The 13,635-nt window shown below is 66.6% G+C and overlaps 2 protein-coding genes and 1 non-coding gene across 10 annotated transcripts in view; 1 reads left to right on the top strand and 2 right to left on the bottom strand.

Annotated features, from left to right (window-relative positions):
• The window catches only part of MYL6 (myosin light chain 6), a 37,384-nt gene that overhangs the window by 20,413 nt on the left and 3,336 nt on the right, over positions 1 to 13,635 (bottom strand). The gene's annotated exons all lie outside the window — the stretch shown is intronic.
• Positions 369 to 450, bottom strand: TRNAS-CGA (transfer RNA serine (anticodon CGA)). The gene has a single exon. It is a non-coding gene; the product is annotated as a tRNA-Ser (tRNA).
• On the top strand, positions 1,186 to 13,584 carry SMARCC2 (SWI/SNF related BAF chromatin remodeling complex subunit C2). Of its 8 annotated transcripts, none has more exons than XM_085041101.1 (29): positions 1,186 to 1,519; positions 1,685 to 1,804; positions 3,337 to 3,422; positions 3,731 to 3,812; positions 3,892 to 3,984; positions 4,073 to 4,142; positions 4,664 to 4,733; positions 4,802 to 4,877; positions 4,957 to 5,088; positions 5,170 to 5,285; positions 5,393 to 5,517; positions 5,704 to 5,763; positions 5,843 to 5,880; positions 6,091 to 6,221; positions 6,311 to 6,382; positions 6,461 to 6,574; positions 7,780 to 7,933; positions 8,054 to 8,146; positions 8,344 to 8,463; positions 8,531 to 8,593; positions 9,121 to 9,379; positions 10,306 to 10,473; positions 10,553 to 10,617; positions 10,694 to 10,823; positions 10,904 to 11,070; positions 11,450 to 11,584; positions 11,668 to 11,989; positions 12,623 to 13,000; positions 13,133 to 13,584. In XM_085041101.1, the coding sequence occupies exons 1-29, from the start codon at positions 1,409 to 1,411 to the stop codon at positions 13,207 to 13,209; spliced, it is 3,627 nt and encodes a 1,208-aa protein (XP_084897227.1). In that variant the 5' UTR covers positions 1,186 to 1,408; the 3' UTR covers positions 13,210 to 13,584. The 8 variants fall into 8 exon arrangements, with proteins under 8 accessions (XP_084897227.1, XP_084897226.1, XP_084897232.1 ...); XM_085041100.1 differs by having other exon boundaries at positions 8,341 to 8,463; XM_085041104.1 differs by having other exon boundaries at positions 1,188 to 1,519; positions 10,306 to 10,467.

Here is a 13,635-nt window from a genome sequence, read left to right as displayed (position 1 = left end):
CTTGCTTCTGCCCCTAAAAGAGCAGGTACCGGGGGTTGGGATTTTTTCTGTGATCCTCCCGCCGTTAAAAGAGCCGTTACCGGAGGGGAGACTGTGTTTTCCCCGCCGTTAAGAGCCGTTACCGGAGGGGAGGCTCTGTTTTCCCCGCCGTACCCGCCGTTAAGAGCCGTTACCGGAGCGGACATCCCTATGGTTACCCCGTTAAAAGAGCCAGGACCTGCGCGGTGGTGTGTTTTCCTCGCTGTTCTCGCCGTTAAAAGAGCCGGTACCGGGGACAGGGCGTGTTTGCCGGTACCGGAGGGGCAGGATCCATCCGCCGGTACCGGGTGGGCTCCCCGGTGTGTCCCCCCCAGCAAAAGTGAGCGTGGCGTCACGGACAGGATTCGAACCTGTGCGGGGAAACCCCATTGGATTTCGAGTCCAACGCCTTAACCACTCGGCCACCGTGACTCTCGCGCCTCCGTGCGCCGCGCTCCGCATAGACCCGGCCCCGCCGCTCCCGCCCCGCCCCGCCCGGCGCTCGGTGCCGTTCCGGAATCCCACCGGGAATCCCACCGGGGTTCGTCCCGTTCCACCTCTGCCCTGGGCAGCGACACCTTCCCCTATCCCACTCTGCTCCAAGCCCTGTCCAACCCGGCCTGGAACACTCCCAGGGATGGATGGGACAGCCATAGCTTCCCCGGGAAATCCATCCCAACCGCTTCCTACCCCCGGGGGAGGAATTTCTTCCCGATTTCGCACCTAAACGCGATCTCCTTGGATTTGAGCACATTCCCCTTGTCTGCCTCTCGTCACGCTTGCGGGCGGCCGCGCCGGGAACGGCTACCGGGGGCAGCGGGACGAGCAGCGGGCGGTGGAGCGGGGGGTCGGGGCCGGGAACGGTGACTGGGGCCGGGAACAGCTCCCGGGGGACAGCGGGAGCGGCGGGAGCGGCGGGAGCGGGACCAGCAGGAGGCGGTGGCGGGCGCGGCGGGGCCGGTGGCGGGCGGTAGAACGGGGCAGGCGGGGTGGAGAACAGAGACCGGGAGCGGGGGAGGCGGCGGTGCGGGAGCGGGAGCAGCGACCGGGAGCGAGAGCAGCGACCGGGAGCGAGACCGGGAACACCGGGCGGGAGCGGCGGGGGCGGCAGTGCGGGAGCGGCACCGGCAGGGGGCGGCAGCGGCGGCGGCGGGAGGGGCAGTGCGGGAACGGGAGAGCACCGAGGGGCACGGCGGGGCCGTAACAGCGCCTGGGGCCGGTGAGCGCGGCGGGGACAGCGGGGACAGCGGGGACAGCGGGGTCGGGGACAGCGAGCGGCAGCGGGGACAGCGCCCGGAGGCGGCGGCGGTGGGCGCGGCAGTGGCGGCGCGGGGCCGGCAGGGGGCGGCAGTGGCGGGCGGAGGCGGCGGCGCGGCCCGGCCCGCTCAAGATGGCGGTGCGGAAGAAGGACGGCGGCCCCAACGTCAAGTACTACGAGGCCTCGGACACCGTCAGCCAGTTCGACAACGTGCGGCTCTGGCTCGGCAAGAACTACAAGAAGGTAGGTCCGCGGAACCGCCGCGCCGCCGCCGCCCTCCTCCCCGCCGGGCCCGGCCTGTCACGGCGCCGCCGCCGCCATCGCGCCCCCCCCCTCCCCTCAGCGGCCCCGGCGGCCGCGCCGAGCCCCCCGAGCCCCCCGAGCCCCGCTGAGCCCCCCGCCCCGCAGTACATCCAGGCCGAGCCCCCCACCAACAAGTCGCTGTCGAGCCTGGTGGTGCAGCTGCTGCAGTTCCAGGAGGAGGTGTTCGGCAAGCACGTCAGCAACGCTCCCCTCACCAAGCTGCCGGTGAGAGCCGCGGGGGACGCGGGGACACGCGGGGACACGGCGGGCTGGGGAGCTGGGGACGGGGCTGGGAGCGGGACGGTGCCCCGGGGGTGCGGGGATGGAGCCTCGTGGCGCTGGGGCGGTGTGGGGAAGAGCCCCGAGGAACGGGGGACAAAGCCCTGCTTGGGGACAGCACCCCGAAGAGCGCCCTGACAGCCAGGGACAGCACCCCAGTGCCCGGGGACAGCCCCAGTGAGCTGGGGACATGGCCCTGGGGACCGGCGACAAGGCTCTGAGTGCCCCAGAGGCGCAGGGATGGCCCTGGGATGAGGTGCTGGAGATCCAGGGATGTCCCCAAAGAAAGGGGACAAAGCCCTGGTTGGGGACAGCACCCCAATGTGCAGGGAAAGCATGCTAGGGCTCGGGATGTCCCCACAAGAGCCAGGGACAGAGCTCCAGTGAGGTGGGGACACGGCCCTGGTGACCCTGATGGGCTGGGACAGTGCCCTGAAGGCTTGGGGACAGAGCCTGGTGGCCCTGGGACGAGGCCCAGTGACCCACAGGCAGCACCCCAAAGAGCTGGGGACAAAGCTGAGTGGCAGTGGGGCTCCAGAGCCCCCCAGAAAGGCCCCAAAGAACAGGGGACAAGGCCCTGAGTGGGGACAGCACCGCAATACCCAGAGACAGCCCGCAGGGACAGGACCCCAGTGAGGTGGGGACAAGGCCCTGAGTGGGGACAGCATCCCAAAGATGCAGGACCAGCACCCCAATAGCTGGGACAGAGCCCCAGTGAAAAGGGGACAAGGACAATGATGACCAGGGACAAGGTCCTGAGCGAGGACAGTGCCCCAGAGACAGGAGGACAGCACCTTGATAATGCCCTGGTAACGTCCCCGATGTCCCCAAAGATTTAGGGACAAAGCCCCAAGCAGGGGCAGCACCCCAATAGCTGGGGACAGCCCTAGTGAAGTGGGGACACCACCCTGAGCAGGGACAGCCCCCAGAGCCTCGGGGACATGGCCCCGGTGACACCGTTCAGCATTTGGGTGACTCGGGGACAGCACCTGACCATGGACAGCAGCCAGTGCCAGTGCCCTGGTCAGGGACACGTCCTGCTGTGCTGGGGACAGTGTGGGGACCCTGGGGCACCGTCCTGCTGGGAGCTGTCCCCAAGGAGCAGGGGACAGTGTCCCAAAAGGGACAGCACCCCAACACCAGGACACTGCCCCAGGACAGCCCCAAAAGGACCTGGGGACAGTGCTCCCATACAGGGACAGGTCCCCAGTTGGGGACAGTGCCACAGCACCACGGGGACTTCATGGCAGCTTGGGGACAGAGCCCGAGGGGGTGACACCTGGGAGAGGGGATGGGACCCCAACAGGGGGGTGGCACCCCAATGTGGGGATGTCACTCAGACATGGGGATGTCACCTAGATGTGGGGATGTCACCCAGACAAGGGCATGGCACCCCAACAAGGGGATGGCACCCTGAGGAGAAGGTGCCACCCCCCAGAGGGATGTCCCTGTCCCCCTGACCCCCTCTCCCGTTGCAGATCAAATGCTTCCTGGATTTCAAGGCGGGGGGAGCCCTGTGCCACATCCTGGCAGCCGCCTATAAATTCAAGAGCGACCAAGGATGGTGAGCTCCCATCGGGCTGGGGGTCCTGGGGGGCTCTGGGGGTCCTGGGGGGCTCTGGGGGGGGCTCTGGGGGGCTGGGGTGGGGGTCTCCTCTGTGGGATCACCCCGGGGTGGCCTCTGGGGTGCTCGGGGTGGGGTGGTTATGGGGCTGCCAGAGCAAAACGGCGCTGGGATGTGTCCCCCTCTGTCACCATGGACCCTGATGGGGTCCAGGCACCTGTCCCACTCCCCCCCTCCCCAAATTTGGGGTGCTGACGAGGAGACCTGAGCTGTGGCTTTCATGAGAGTCGCTCTTTTCTTCCAATAAGGCGGCGTTTCGATTTCCAGAATCCCTCGCGCATGGACCGCAACGTGGAGATGTTCATGACCATCGAGAAATCCCTGGTGCAGGTGAGAACTCACACCCCTGACCCCCCCGGGACCCCCCTGCGTCCCCCCCAGCTCACAGCTCCGCTCTCCCCCTCCCCAGAACAACTGCCTGGCTCGGCCCAACATCTTCCTGCACCAGGAGATCGAGCCCAAGCTGCTGGGCAAGCTCAAGGACATCGTCAAGAGGCACCAGGTGGGTGGCAGTGCCAGGTGGGGTCACAGGGGGGCTCACTGAGGTCTCATCCTGGTATTTACCCCTGGATGTCCCCTGGCTGTCACAGGGCACCGTGACTGAGGACAAGAGCAACGCGTCCCACATCGTCTGCCCCGTGCCCGGGAACCTGGAGGAAGGTGGGTGTGGGATTGAGGTTTGTGGGGTCTGGGGGGCCACGGGGTGTGGGATTGGGGTCTGGGGGGTCACAGGGGGTCTGGGGAGGTCACGGGGTGTAGGATTGGGGTCTGAGGGTCACGGGGGGCTCCAGGGGGGCTGGAGGATCCTGAGGATCCATGCTCAGCCCAACCTCTCCACGTATCCCATAGAGGAGTGGGAACCTGGAGGAAGGTGGGTGTGGAATTGGGGTCTTGGGGGTAATGGGGTGTGGGATTGGGGGGTCTGTGGGGTCACAGGGGGCTCCGGAGTGGCTGGAGGATCCCGAAGATCCATGCTCAGCCCAACCCCTCCCCGTGTCCCACAGAGGAGTGGGAACCTGGAAGAAGGTGGGATTGGGGTTTGTGGGGTCACAAGGTGTGGGATAGGGGTCTGGGGGGTCACGGGGTGTAAGATTGGGGTCTGGGGGATCACAGGGGGCTCCAGTGGGGCTGGAGGATCCCGAGGATCCGTGCTCAGCCCAGCCCCTCCCCGTGTCCCACAGAGGAGTGGGTCCGTCCCGTCATGAAGCGCGACAAGCAGGTGCTGCTGCACTGGGGCTACTACCCCGACAGGTGAGGAATGAAGATTTTGGGGACCCCCTCCACCCCCCGAATGCCACTCTGACCCTGTCACCCCACAGCTATGACACCTGGATCCCAGCCAGCGAGATCGAGGCATCCGTGGAGGATCCCCCAACACCAGAGAAACCCCGGAAGGTACCAGAGGGGACCCCCGGGCTGGGGGGCAGCTGGAGCCCCACTCCCTGTGGTGACACAGCCACCCCCTGCCCGGCAGGTCCACGCCAAGTGGATCCTGGACACGGACACCTTCAACGAGTGGATGAACGAGGAGGACTACGAGGTGACGGATGAGAAGAGCCCCGTCACCCGCAGGAAGAAGATCTCGGCCAAGACGCTGACGGACGAGGTCAGGATGGGCTCAGAGCCCCTCGTGGGGGGGTCCTGGGGGTCTCACCCTGCTCAGCCGGACCCCCACTGTGCCCCCCAGGTGAACAGCCCCGACTCGGACCGGCGGGACAAGAAGGGGGGCAACTACAAGAAGAGGAAGCGCTCGCCCTCCCCCTCGCCCACCCCCGAGGCCAAGAAGAAGAATGCAAAGAAGGGGTGAGCTGGGGAGGTTTGGGGGGTTTTGAGGGGTCTGAGATGGGGGGTCTGGGGGTGGGTCAGACCCCCCGGGGGTCAGTGGTGACAGGGGGTCTCTCCCTCGGCAGACCCTCCACCCCCTACAACAAATCCAAGCGTGGGCACCGCGAGGAGGAGCAGGAGGACCTGACCAAGGACATGGACGAGCCTTCGCCTGTCCCCAACGTGGAGGAGGTCACCCTGCCCAAGACAGGTCAGTGTGGGGGGCAGCAGCCCCCCAGGCAGGGATGGGCTGGGATTGGGGTCCCTGGGGTGCTCAGCAGACCCCCAAGCAGGGATGGGCTGGGACTTGGGTCCCTGGGGTGCTCAGCAGCCCCCCAAGCAGGGGTGGGCTGGGATTGGGGTCCCTGGGGTGCTCAGTGCTGCTTTCCCCCCACAGTCAACACCAAGAAGGACTCGGAGTCGGCGCCGGTCAAGGGGGGCACCATGACGGACCTGGGTGAGTCTGAGGCACCACGGCAGAGCCCCGGGACCCCTGGAGGGGCAGTGCCCAAACCCACCCCTGTCCTCCCTCGCAGATGAGCAGGAAGATGAGAGCATGGAGACAGCTGGCAAGGTGAGCCCAGCAAGGTGTGCCCAGCACGGGGCCACCCCAGCTATGTGGGCACCTCTATTCCTCATTCTTGTCCCCTTTTTGGGTGTAAAATGGCTATTTCTGCCCTTCCCCTCACCCCCGGGGCTGCACTGGTCTCATCCTGCCCTGGGTGAGGATGATGAAGGGCGCTTTGGGGATCCCTTCACCCATGGGGTGCTGCTCTGTGGGCAGGATGAGGAGGAGAACGGCACAGGCAGCAAAGGGGAGCAGGCCAAGAACCCCGACCTGCACGAGGACAACGTGACAGAGCAGACCCACCACATCATCATCCCCAGCTACGCCGCCTGGTTCGACTACAACAGGTACTGCCAGGGGGGTCCCGAGCTGCCCTTCATCCCCCGAGGATGAGGAGGGTCCTCCCAGAGCCCTCCCCGAGCCTCTCCTCCCGCAGCGTCCACGCCATCGAGCGCCGCGCCCTGCCCGAGTTCTTCAACGGCAAAAACAAATCCAAGACCCCCGAAATGTGAGGCCAAACCCCCCTCCCTGCTGCCTGCAGCCCCCCGGGGCCGTGCCAGGCACTGAGCCCCCCCTGCCCCCGCAGATACCTGGCCTACCGTAACTTCATGATCGACACGTACCGGCTGAACCCGCAGGAGTACCTGACCTCCACGGCCTGCCGCCGCAACCTGGCCGGGGACGTCTGTGCCATCATGCGGTGGGTCCGGCCGGGGGGTGGCACGGGGGGTGGCACCCACTGCTGGCAGGGAGCTGGTGCTGGTTAGGGGTTTGGTTTGGCACCCTGGTGCCAGCAGGGGTTTGGTGCTGGTGGTGGTTAGGGGTTGGTTTGGCACCAGGGGTCTGGTGCTGGTGGGGCTGGGGGTCAGTGTGGTAGCCCTGTGCTGACAGGGGGTCAGTGTGGCACCTCAGTGCTGTTGGGGGTCAGTGTGGCACTCTGGCACAGGTTGGGGGGCTGGTGCTGGCAGTGCTGAGGGTCACTGTGGCACCCTGGGGCTCTGCTGGTGGGATGAGGGGTCAGTGTGGCACCCCAGTGCTGCTGGAGGTCTGGTGCCGGTGGGGTGGGGGACTGCTGTGGCACCCTGGTGCTGTAGAGTGTCCGGTGCTGGTGGGGCTGGGGGTCAGTGTGGCACCATGTGGTGCTGGTGGTCAGTGTGGCACCATGGGGGTTTGGTGCTGATGGATTGAGGGGTCAGTGTGGCACCCTGGAGTTGGGTCTCATGCCACTGAGGCAGGGGGATTGGTTTAGCATCTGTCACTGGCAGGAGTCTGGCGCCGGTGGAGCTGAGGGCTCAGTTAGGCACCCCAGTGCGTCAGGGGGTCAGTGTGGCACCCTGGGGTGGTAGGGGTCTGGTGCCAGTGGGGTTGAGGGGTCCAGAGGCTAGCACCGGTGGGGGTCCAGTGCCAGTGGGGCAAAAGGCTTGGTTTGGCACCCTGGTGCTGGTGGGAGGTCAGTGTGGCACCACAGCAGTGGTGGGGGTCCAGTACCATGGGACAAGTGTGGTCAGCTGGCACCCTGGCACTGGTGAGAGTCCAGTGCCATGGGCCAGGGGTGGTCATTTGGCACCCTGGCACTGGTGAATGTCCAATACCAGTAGGACTGGATGGTCAGTTGGCACCCCAGCAGTGGTGGGTGTCCAGTACCAGTGGGACAGGGGTGGTCAGTTGGCACCCTGGCACTGGTGAGAGTCCAGTTCCATGGGACAGGGGTGGTCATTTGACACCCTGTTCCTGGTGGGTGTCCAGTGCCATGGGCTGGGGTGGTCAGTGGCACACCCGCACGCCCACATGGGACAGATGTGGTCAGTTGGCACCCTGGCACCTGCAGGGCTCCAATACCAGTGGTCAGTGCCACACCCAGTGCCCACGGCGTGTCCGGCAGGGTCTGACCCCTCCTCTCTGCAGGGTCCACGCCTTCCTGGAGCAGTGGGGTCTCATCAACTACCAGGTGGACGCCGAGAGCCGCCCCACCCCCATGGGCCCCCCGCCCACCTCGCACTTCCACGTGCTGGCCGACACCCCCTCGGGGCTGGTGCCGCTGCAGCCCAAGACCCCCCAGGTGGGTGCCGGGGGTCTGCAGCCCCGCCCAGCCGCCACCCCCCTCTGCCGCCCCCCGGTCCCCGCGGGGATGGGGATGGGGCGGGGGGTGGGGGATGCACAGCTTCGATCCGTGCCTCAGGGCCGGCAGAGCGACGGCGACGCCAAGACGGGCCGCAAGAGCAAAGAGATGGAGGAGCTGGTCAGCGAGACGGTGAAGGGCAAGCCGGAGCTGGTAGGCGGCTCCTCGGGGTCCGTGCCGCCGCCGCTGGCCGAGGAAGGCTCCTTCCCTCCTCCCCCTCGCATGCCGCCCTGCCCCGGGGAGCAGGGACGCGACGCCGGGACACGAAGACGGGGCAGGGAGGGACGGGTGACACCGCGATGTCCATCCCCGCGGCCCCAGCCCAGCGTGTCCCCTCTCCCCCGCAGCAGCCCACCTCGGCCTCGCAGCAGATGCTCAACTTCCCGGACAAGGGCAAGGAGAAGCCGGCGGACATGCAGAACTTCGGGCTGCGCACCGACATGTACACCAAGAAGAACGTCCCCTCCAAGGTGGGCAACCCCCCGGCCCGGCCCCGGCCCCCTGCCCGCCGCCCCTCACCCCTCGTTTCCCCCGCAGAGCAAAGCCGCCGCCAGCGCCACGCGGGAGTGGACAGAGCAGGAGACGCTGCTGCTGCTGGAGGTGCGTGGTGGGCTGAGGGGACAGGGGATGTGGGGACATGGATTTAGGAACAGGGATGTGGGGACAGGGGATTTAGGGACAGGGATGTGGGGACAGGAGATGTGGGGAGAGGGAATGTGGGGACAGGAGATGTGGGGAGAGGGGACTTGGGGACAGGGGGTATGGGGATAGGGAATGTGGGGATAGGGGACTTAGGGACAGAGGATGTGGGGACAGGAGATGTGGGGAGAGGAGATGTGGGGACAGGGGATGTGGGGACAGGGGATGTGGGGGCAGGGGATGTAGGGGACAGGGGATATGGGGACAGGGAATGTGGGGAGAAGAGATGTGGTGACAGGATTTAGGGACAGAAGGTGTGGGGATGGGGGATGTAGGGACAGGGTATGTGGGGAGATGTGGTGACAGGATTTAGGGACGGGGGATGGGGGATGTGGGGACACAGGATTTAGGAACAGGGGACATGGGGATGGCACTGCCAGACCCCACTGACCCTGCTGACCCCCTGACCCCCTGACCCCGGCCTGCAGGCCCTGGAGATGTACAAGGACGACTGGAACAAGGTGTCGGAGCACGTGGGCAGCCGGACGCAGGACGAGTGCATCCTGCACTTCCTGCGGCTGCCCATCGAGGATCCCTACCTGGAGGACTCGGAGGCGTCCCTGGGCCCCCTGGCCTACCAGCCCATCCCCTTCAGCCAGTCGGGCAACCCCGTCATGAGCACCGTGGCCTTCCTGGCCTCTGTGGTTGACCCCCGCGTGGCCTCGGCTGCGGCCAAGTCAGCTCTGGGTAAGGCGGGGTGGGCAGGGGCTGGCTGAGGGGGGCTGGGGGTCCTGGGGGGACAGGGAGCAGGGGACAGGGACAGGGAGTGTGGGGAGAGGGATGGGGGCTGTGGGGAGAGGGATGAGGCCTGTAGGATGATGGACAGAGCTCTTTCAGGAGTTATTAGGGAGTCCTATAGGGAGTTCCGTAGAGAGACAGGATGAGTCTTCAGGAAGAGAGACAAGTTCTGTAGGGATTCCTGTAGAGTAATGGGATGACTTCTATAGGAAATCCTATAGGCAGTTTTGTAAGAGGGTGGGAAGAGTCCTTTAGGGGATTCTGTAGGGAGACGAGGAGTCTTACAGGAAGAGGGACAAGTCCTGTAGGGATTCCTGTAGGATGATGGGATGAGTTCTGTAGAAGGTCCTATGGGGGATTCTGTAGGAGAATGGGAAGAGTTCTTTGAAGAGTTCCACAGGAGGATGGGATGAGTTCTGTAGGGAATTCTGTGGGGAGACAGGACAAGTGTTACACAGAGAGGGATGAGACCTGTGGAGAGTCAGGGCAGGTCCTATAGGGAGAAAAGTCCCACAGAGGATGGGAATGAGCCCTGTAGGGAACGCTGCAGGGGGCAGGATCAGTGTTATGGGGAGAGGGATGAGTCCTGTGGGGAAGATGGGATGAGCCCTATAGGAGTTCCTATGGGGAAACAAAGCCTACGACAGGGAGAAAGGCTGAGTCCTATAGGATATCCTGCAGGGAAATGGGGTGGGGGACATGGAATGGCTCCCAGGGAGATGGGATGAGCCTTCCAGAACATTCCATAGCGACAGGACAGTTCTGTGGAGGGCCGGGATGAGCTCCCCAGGGGTGTGTGGGGCTGGGGGCGTAGGGTTGGCTCCGAGGGGTTTTGGGGTCCCTCTGGGGGTCCCGCTGAGCAGTTGTGCCCGCAGAGGAGTTCTCCAAGATGAAGGAGGAGGTGCCCACGGCGCTGGTGGAAGCTCACGTGCGCAAGGTGGAGGAGGCAGCCAAGGTGACGGGCAAGGCTGACCCTGCCTTCGGGCTGGAGAGCAGCGGCATCGCCGGCACCACCTCGGACGAGCCCGAGCGCATCGGTCAGGGCGGGCAGGGGGCTGGGGAGGGGCTCGGGGGGTCCTGGGGGGATGGATTTGGGGTCTGAGCCTGGGTTTGTGTCCCCAGAGGAGAGTGGGACGGAGGAGGCGAGGGCAGAGGCGCAGCCGGCCGAGGAGAAGAAGGAGGTGAAGGTAACGGGGGTCTGGGGTGGGTCTGGGGGGCAGATGGGGCAGGATTGGAGTGCTGACCGGGCTGGTGCTTCCCCAGGAGCCCCGGGATGGCACTGCCGAGGAGGAGGCCAAGGAGAAGGCTGGGGAAACCCCCAAGAAGGAGGAGGAGAAGGGGAAGGAGGTGGAGGGCGAGAAGGAGCCTGACAAGGGTGACGGTGACAGCACAGGTGAGCTGAGGGGACACCGAGCCCCCCATGGTGTTGCTGACCTGCGGGGCTGGGGGACACTGAGCCCCATCACACCACAGGGGAGCCCGAGAAGGAGAAGGAGGTGAAGGAGGGGCCGGATGAGGCACCCAAGGAGCCCCCGGAGCCCGAGGCCGAGCGCAAGGCCAAGGTGGAGCGCGACATTGGCGAGGGGAACCTGTCCACGGCCGCCGCCGCCGCGCTGGCTGCTGCTGCTGTGAAGGCCAAGGTGAGGCTGGGGGGTCCTGGCTGGAGTTTGGGCAGGGGGAGCATCCCAGGTGGGAGCTGTGACCCCAGTGTGACCTGAGACCCCATGGTGTGAGCACGGGGGTGACCCCACCTGTGAGCACTGACCCCATGGTGTGAGCTGTGACCCCACATGTGAGCTGTGACCCCATGATGTGAGCACTGGGGTGACCCCAGGTGTGAGCTGTGACCCCAGTGTGAGCACTGACCCCAGTGTGAGCACTGACCCCAGGTGTGAGCTGTGACCCCACGGTGTAAGCTGTGACCCCATGATGTGAGCTGTGACCCCAGTGTGAGCACTGACCCCAGCTGTGATCTCTGACCCCAGCTGTGATCTCTGACCCCACACTGTCCCCTCGCAGCACCTGGCAGCCGTGGAGGAGCGGAAGATCAAGTCTCTGGTGGCGCTGCTGGTGGAGACGCAGATGAAGAAGCTGGAGATCAAACTGCGGCACTTCGAGGAGCTGGAGACCATCATGGACCGCGAGCGTGAGGCCGTGAGTGCCCGGCGAGGGTGGCAGCTCTCTGTCCCGTCTGTCCCCTCCATCCCCGCCCGGCTGACCCTGCCGTGTCCCCGCAGCTGGAGTACCAGCGGCAGCAGCTGCTGGCCGACCGCCAGGCCTTCCACATGGAGCAGCTGAAGTACGCGGAGATGCGCGCCCGGCAGCAGCACTTCCAGCACCTGCAGCAGCAGCAGCAGCAGCAGCAGCCCCCGCTGCCCCCCGGGGCTCAGCCCCTGCCCGCCGCCGCCGCCGGAGCCCCCCTGGCCCCCGCCGCCCACCCGCTGGCCGCGCCGCCCGCCCCCGCCATGGTGGGCCCCGCCGAGCCCGTGGGGCAGCCCCTGCCCGGGGCCCCCCCGCCGCAGCCGCCCCCGCCCCCGGGAGCCCCGGCCGTCCCGCACGGTCAGTCGGGGGCTCGAGGGGCGGCACGGTGGGGAGGGGGCTCGGTGGGGGGGTCTGGCGTTGTCCCCGCAGTGCTGAGGAGCTAGGGGATGGGTGGGGGTCTCGCTGGTGCTTCCCTCGCAGCCTCAGCCCCGAGGGCGTTTTGTGGGGAGGGTTGTGCTGATGCTGAGGGTTTGGGGGATCAGTACTGGTGAGCTCCAGCATTGAGTGGTGGGTGGATCAGGGTGGGGGTCTCAGTGAGGTCTGTCACTGCTAGGTGGATCAGGGTGGGGGTCTCTCAGTGGGGTCTCACTGCTGCTCTCCCTGGTGCTCAGGGCTGAGGGTGGGGGTCTCACAGGCACTCTCCCTGCAGCCCCAGCACTGAGGGGTGGGTGGATGAGGGTGGAGGTCTCTCAGTGGGATCTGTCACTGCTGGGTGGGTCATGTTGGGGGTCTCACGAGCACTCAGGACTGAGTTTGGGGCTCTCACGGGCACTCAGAGCTCAGGGTGGGGCTCTCAGAGTCACTCAGGGCAGGGGTCTCACGGGCACTGAGGGCTGAGACTGGGGGTCTCACAGCGCTTCAGGGCTGAGGTTGGGGGTCTCACGGTCACTAGAGCTCAGGTCGGGTCTCTCCCGCTCGCTCCCCCCGCAGCCCCGGCGCCGTTCCCCGGGCAGCAGCAGCCGCCGCCGTCGCAGAGCCTGGCGGGGAGCCTCGGCGGCAGCAGCGGCAGCAGCAGCGGCGGCCACGCGGCCGTGCCCGGTAATGCCCCCGCGGCCCTGCCCTTCGGCTTGCCCGCGCCCCCCAGCATGGCTAACCCCCCCTGCGAGCCCTTCCCCGCTAACCCGCCCCCCCTCCCGCTGCATGGGGCCCTGGCCAGCAGCATGCCGGGGGTGGGGGGGCTGCCCCCCAACGCCCACCCAGCCGGCCTGGCCCTGCCGCCGCTGGCGGGGGGCTCGGCCGCCGCGCACAGCCCCGCCATCGTGGCCGCCGTGCAGGGAAGCCTCCTTCCCAACCCCGGCCTCCTCGCAGGTGAGAAATTCGGGGGACGGGCAGGGGGGTGCGTCGCGGGGGTCGCACGCCGGGTGGGGAGGGGCTCAGCGCTGCCCGGCGCCCCCCGGCCCCGGCGTGACCCCAGCCCCTCGCTGTGCTCTCTCCCCGCAGACCAAGGCCCCCCCCTGCAGCCGGACCCCATCGCGCCCACCCCCAGCACGGCCACCCCCGTGCCCCCCACGCAGTGAGCCCCGGACGCCGCGGCCCCCCCAGACCGACCCCTCCCGCCCCCGCGAGGCAAGGCTCCTCCGAGGACCCCCCAGCACCGCCATCGCCGAGACCCCCACCCCGTCCCCTCCTCCAGCCCCGGCTTTGGTATTTTTTTATGATTGTCCCGGTTTTATTTAAGTGTTGGTCTCCCGGGGGGGCTCTGCTCCCCCCGGCTATTTATGAGACAGCTCCGATCCCACCTGGCACATGGGCATTCCCCCTCCCAAACCCCTCCCTCCCTCCCTCCCAGCTCCTTCTCCTCCTCCCTTTTTTGGTTCTGTTTTTTTTTCTGTTCGTTTCTTTTTTTAAAAAACCAATAAAAATCAAATTCCGAGTCCCCGGGGCGGGAAGAAGCGGCCTGGTGGTGCTGGCTCTGTCCGGGGGGGGGGGACACACACACGGGG

This window comes from Lichenostomus cassidix, chromosome 29 (assembly GCF_008360975.1).
Source record: "Lichenostomus cassidix isolate B80296 chromosome 29, HeHo_3.0, whole genome shotgun sequence".
NCBI classification, from domain to species: domain Eukaryota; kingdom Metazoa; phylum Chordata; class Aves; order Passeriformes; family Meliphagidae; genus Lichenostomus; species Lichenostomus cassidix.
This window is presented reverse-complemented; position numbering and strand designations above follow the sequence as displayed.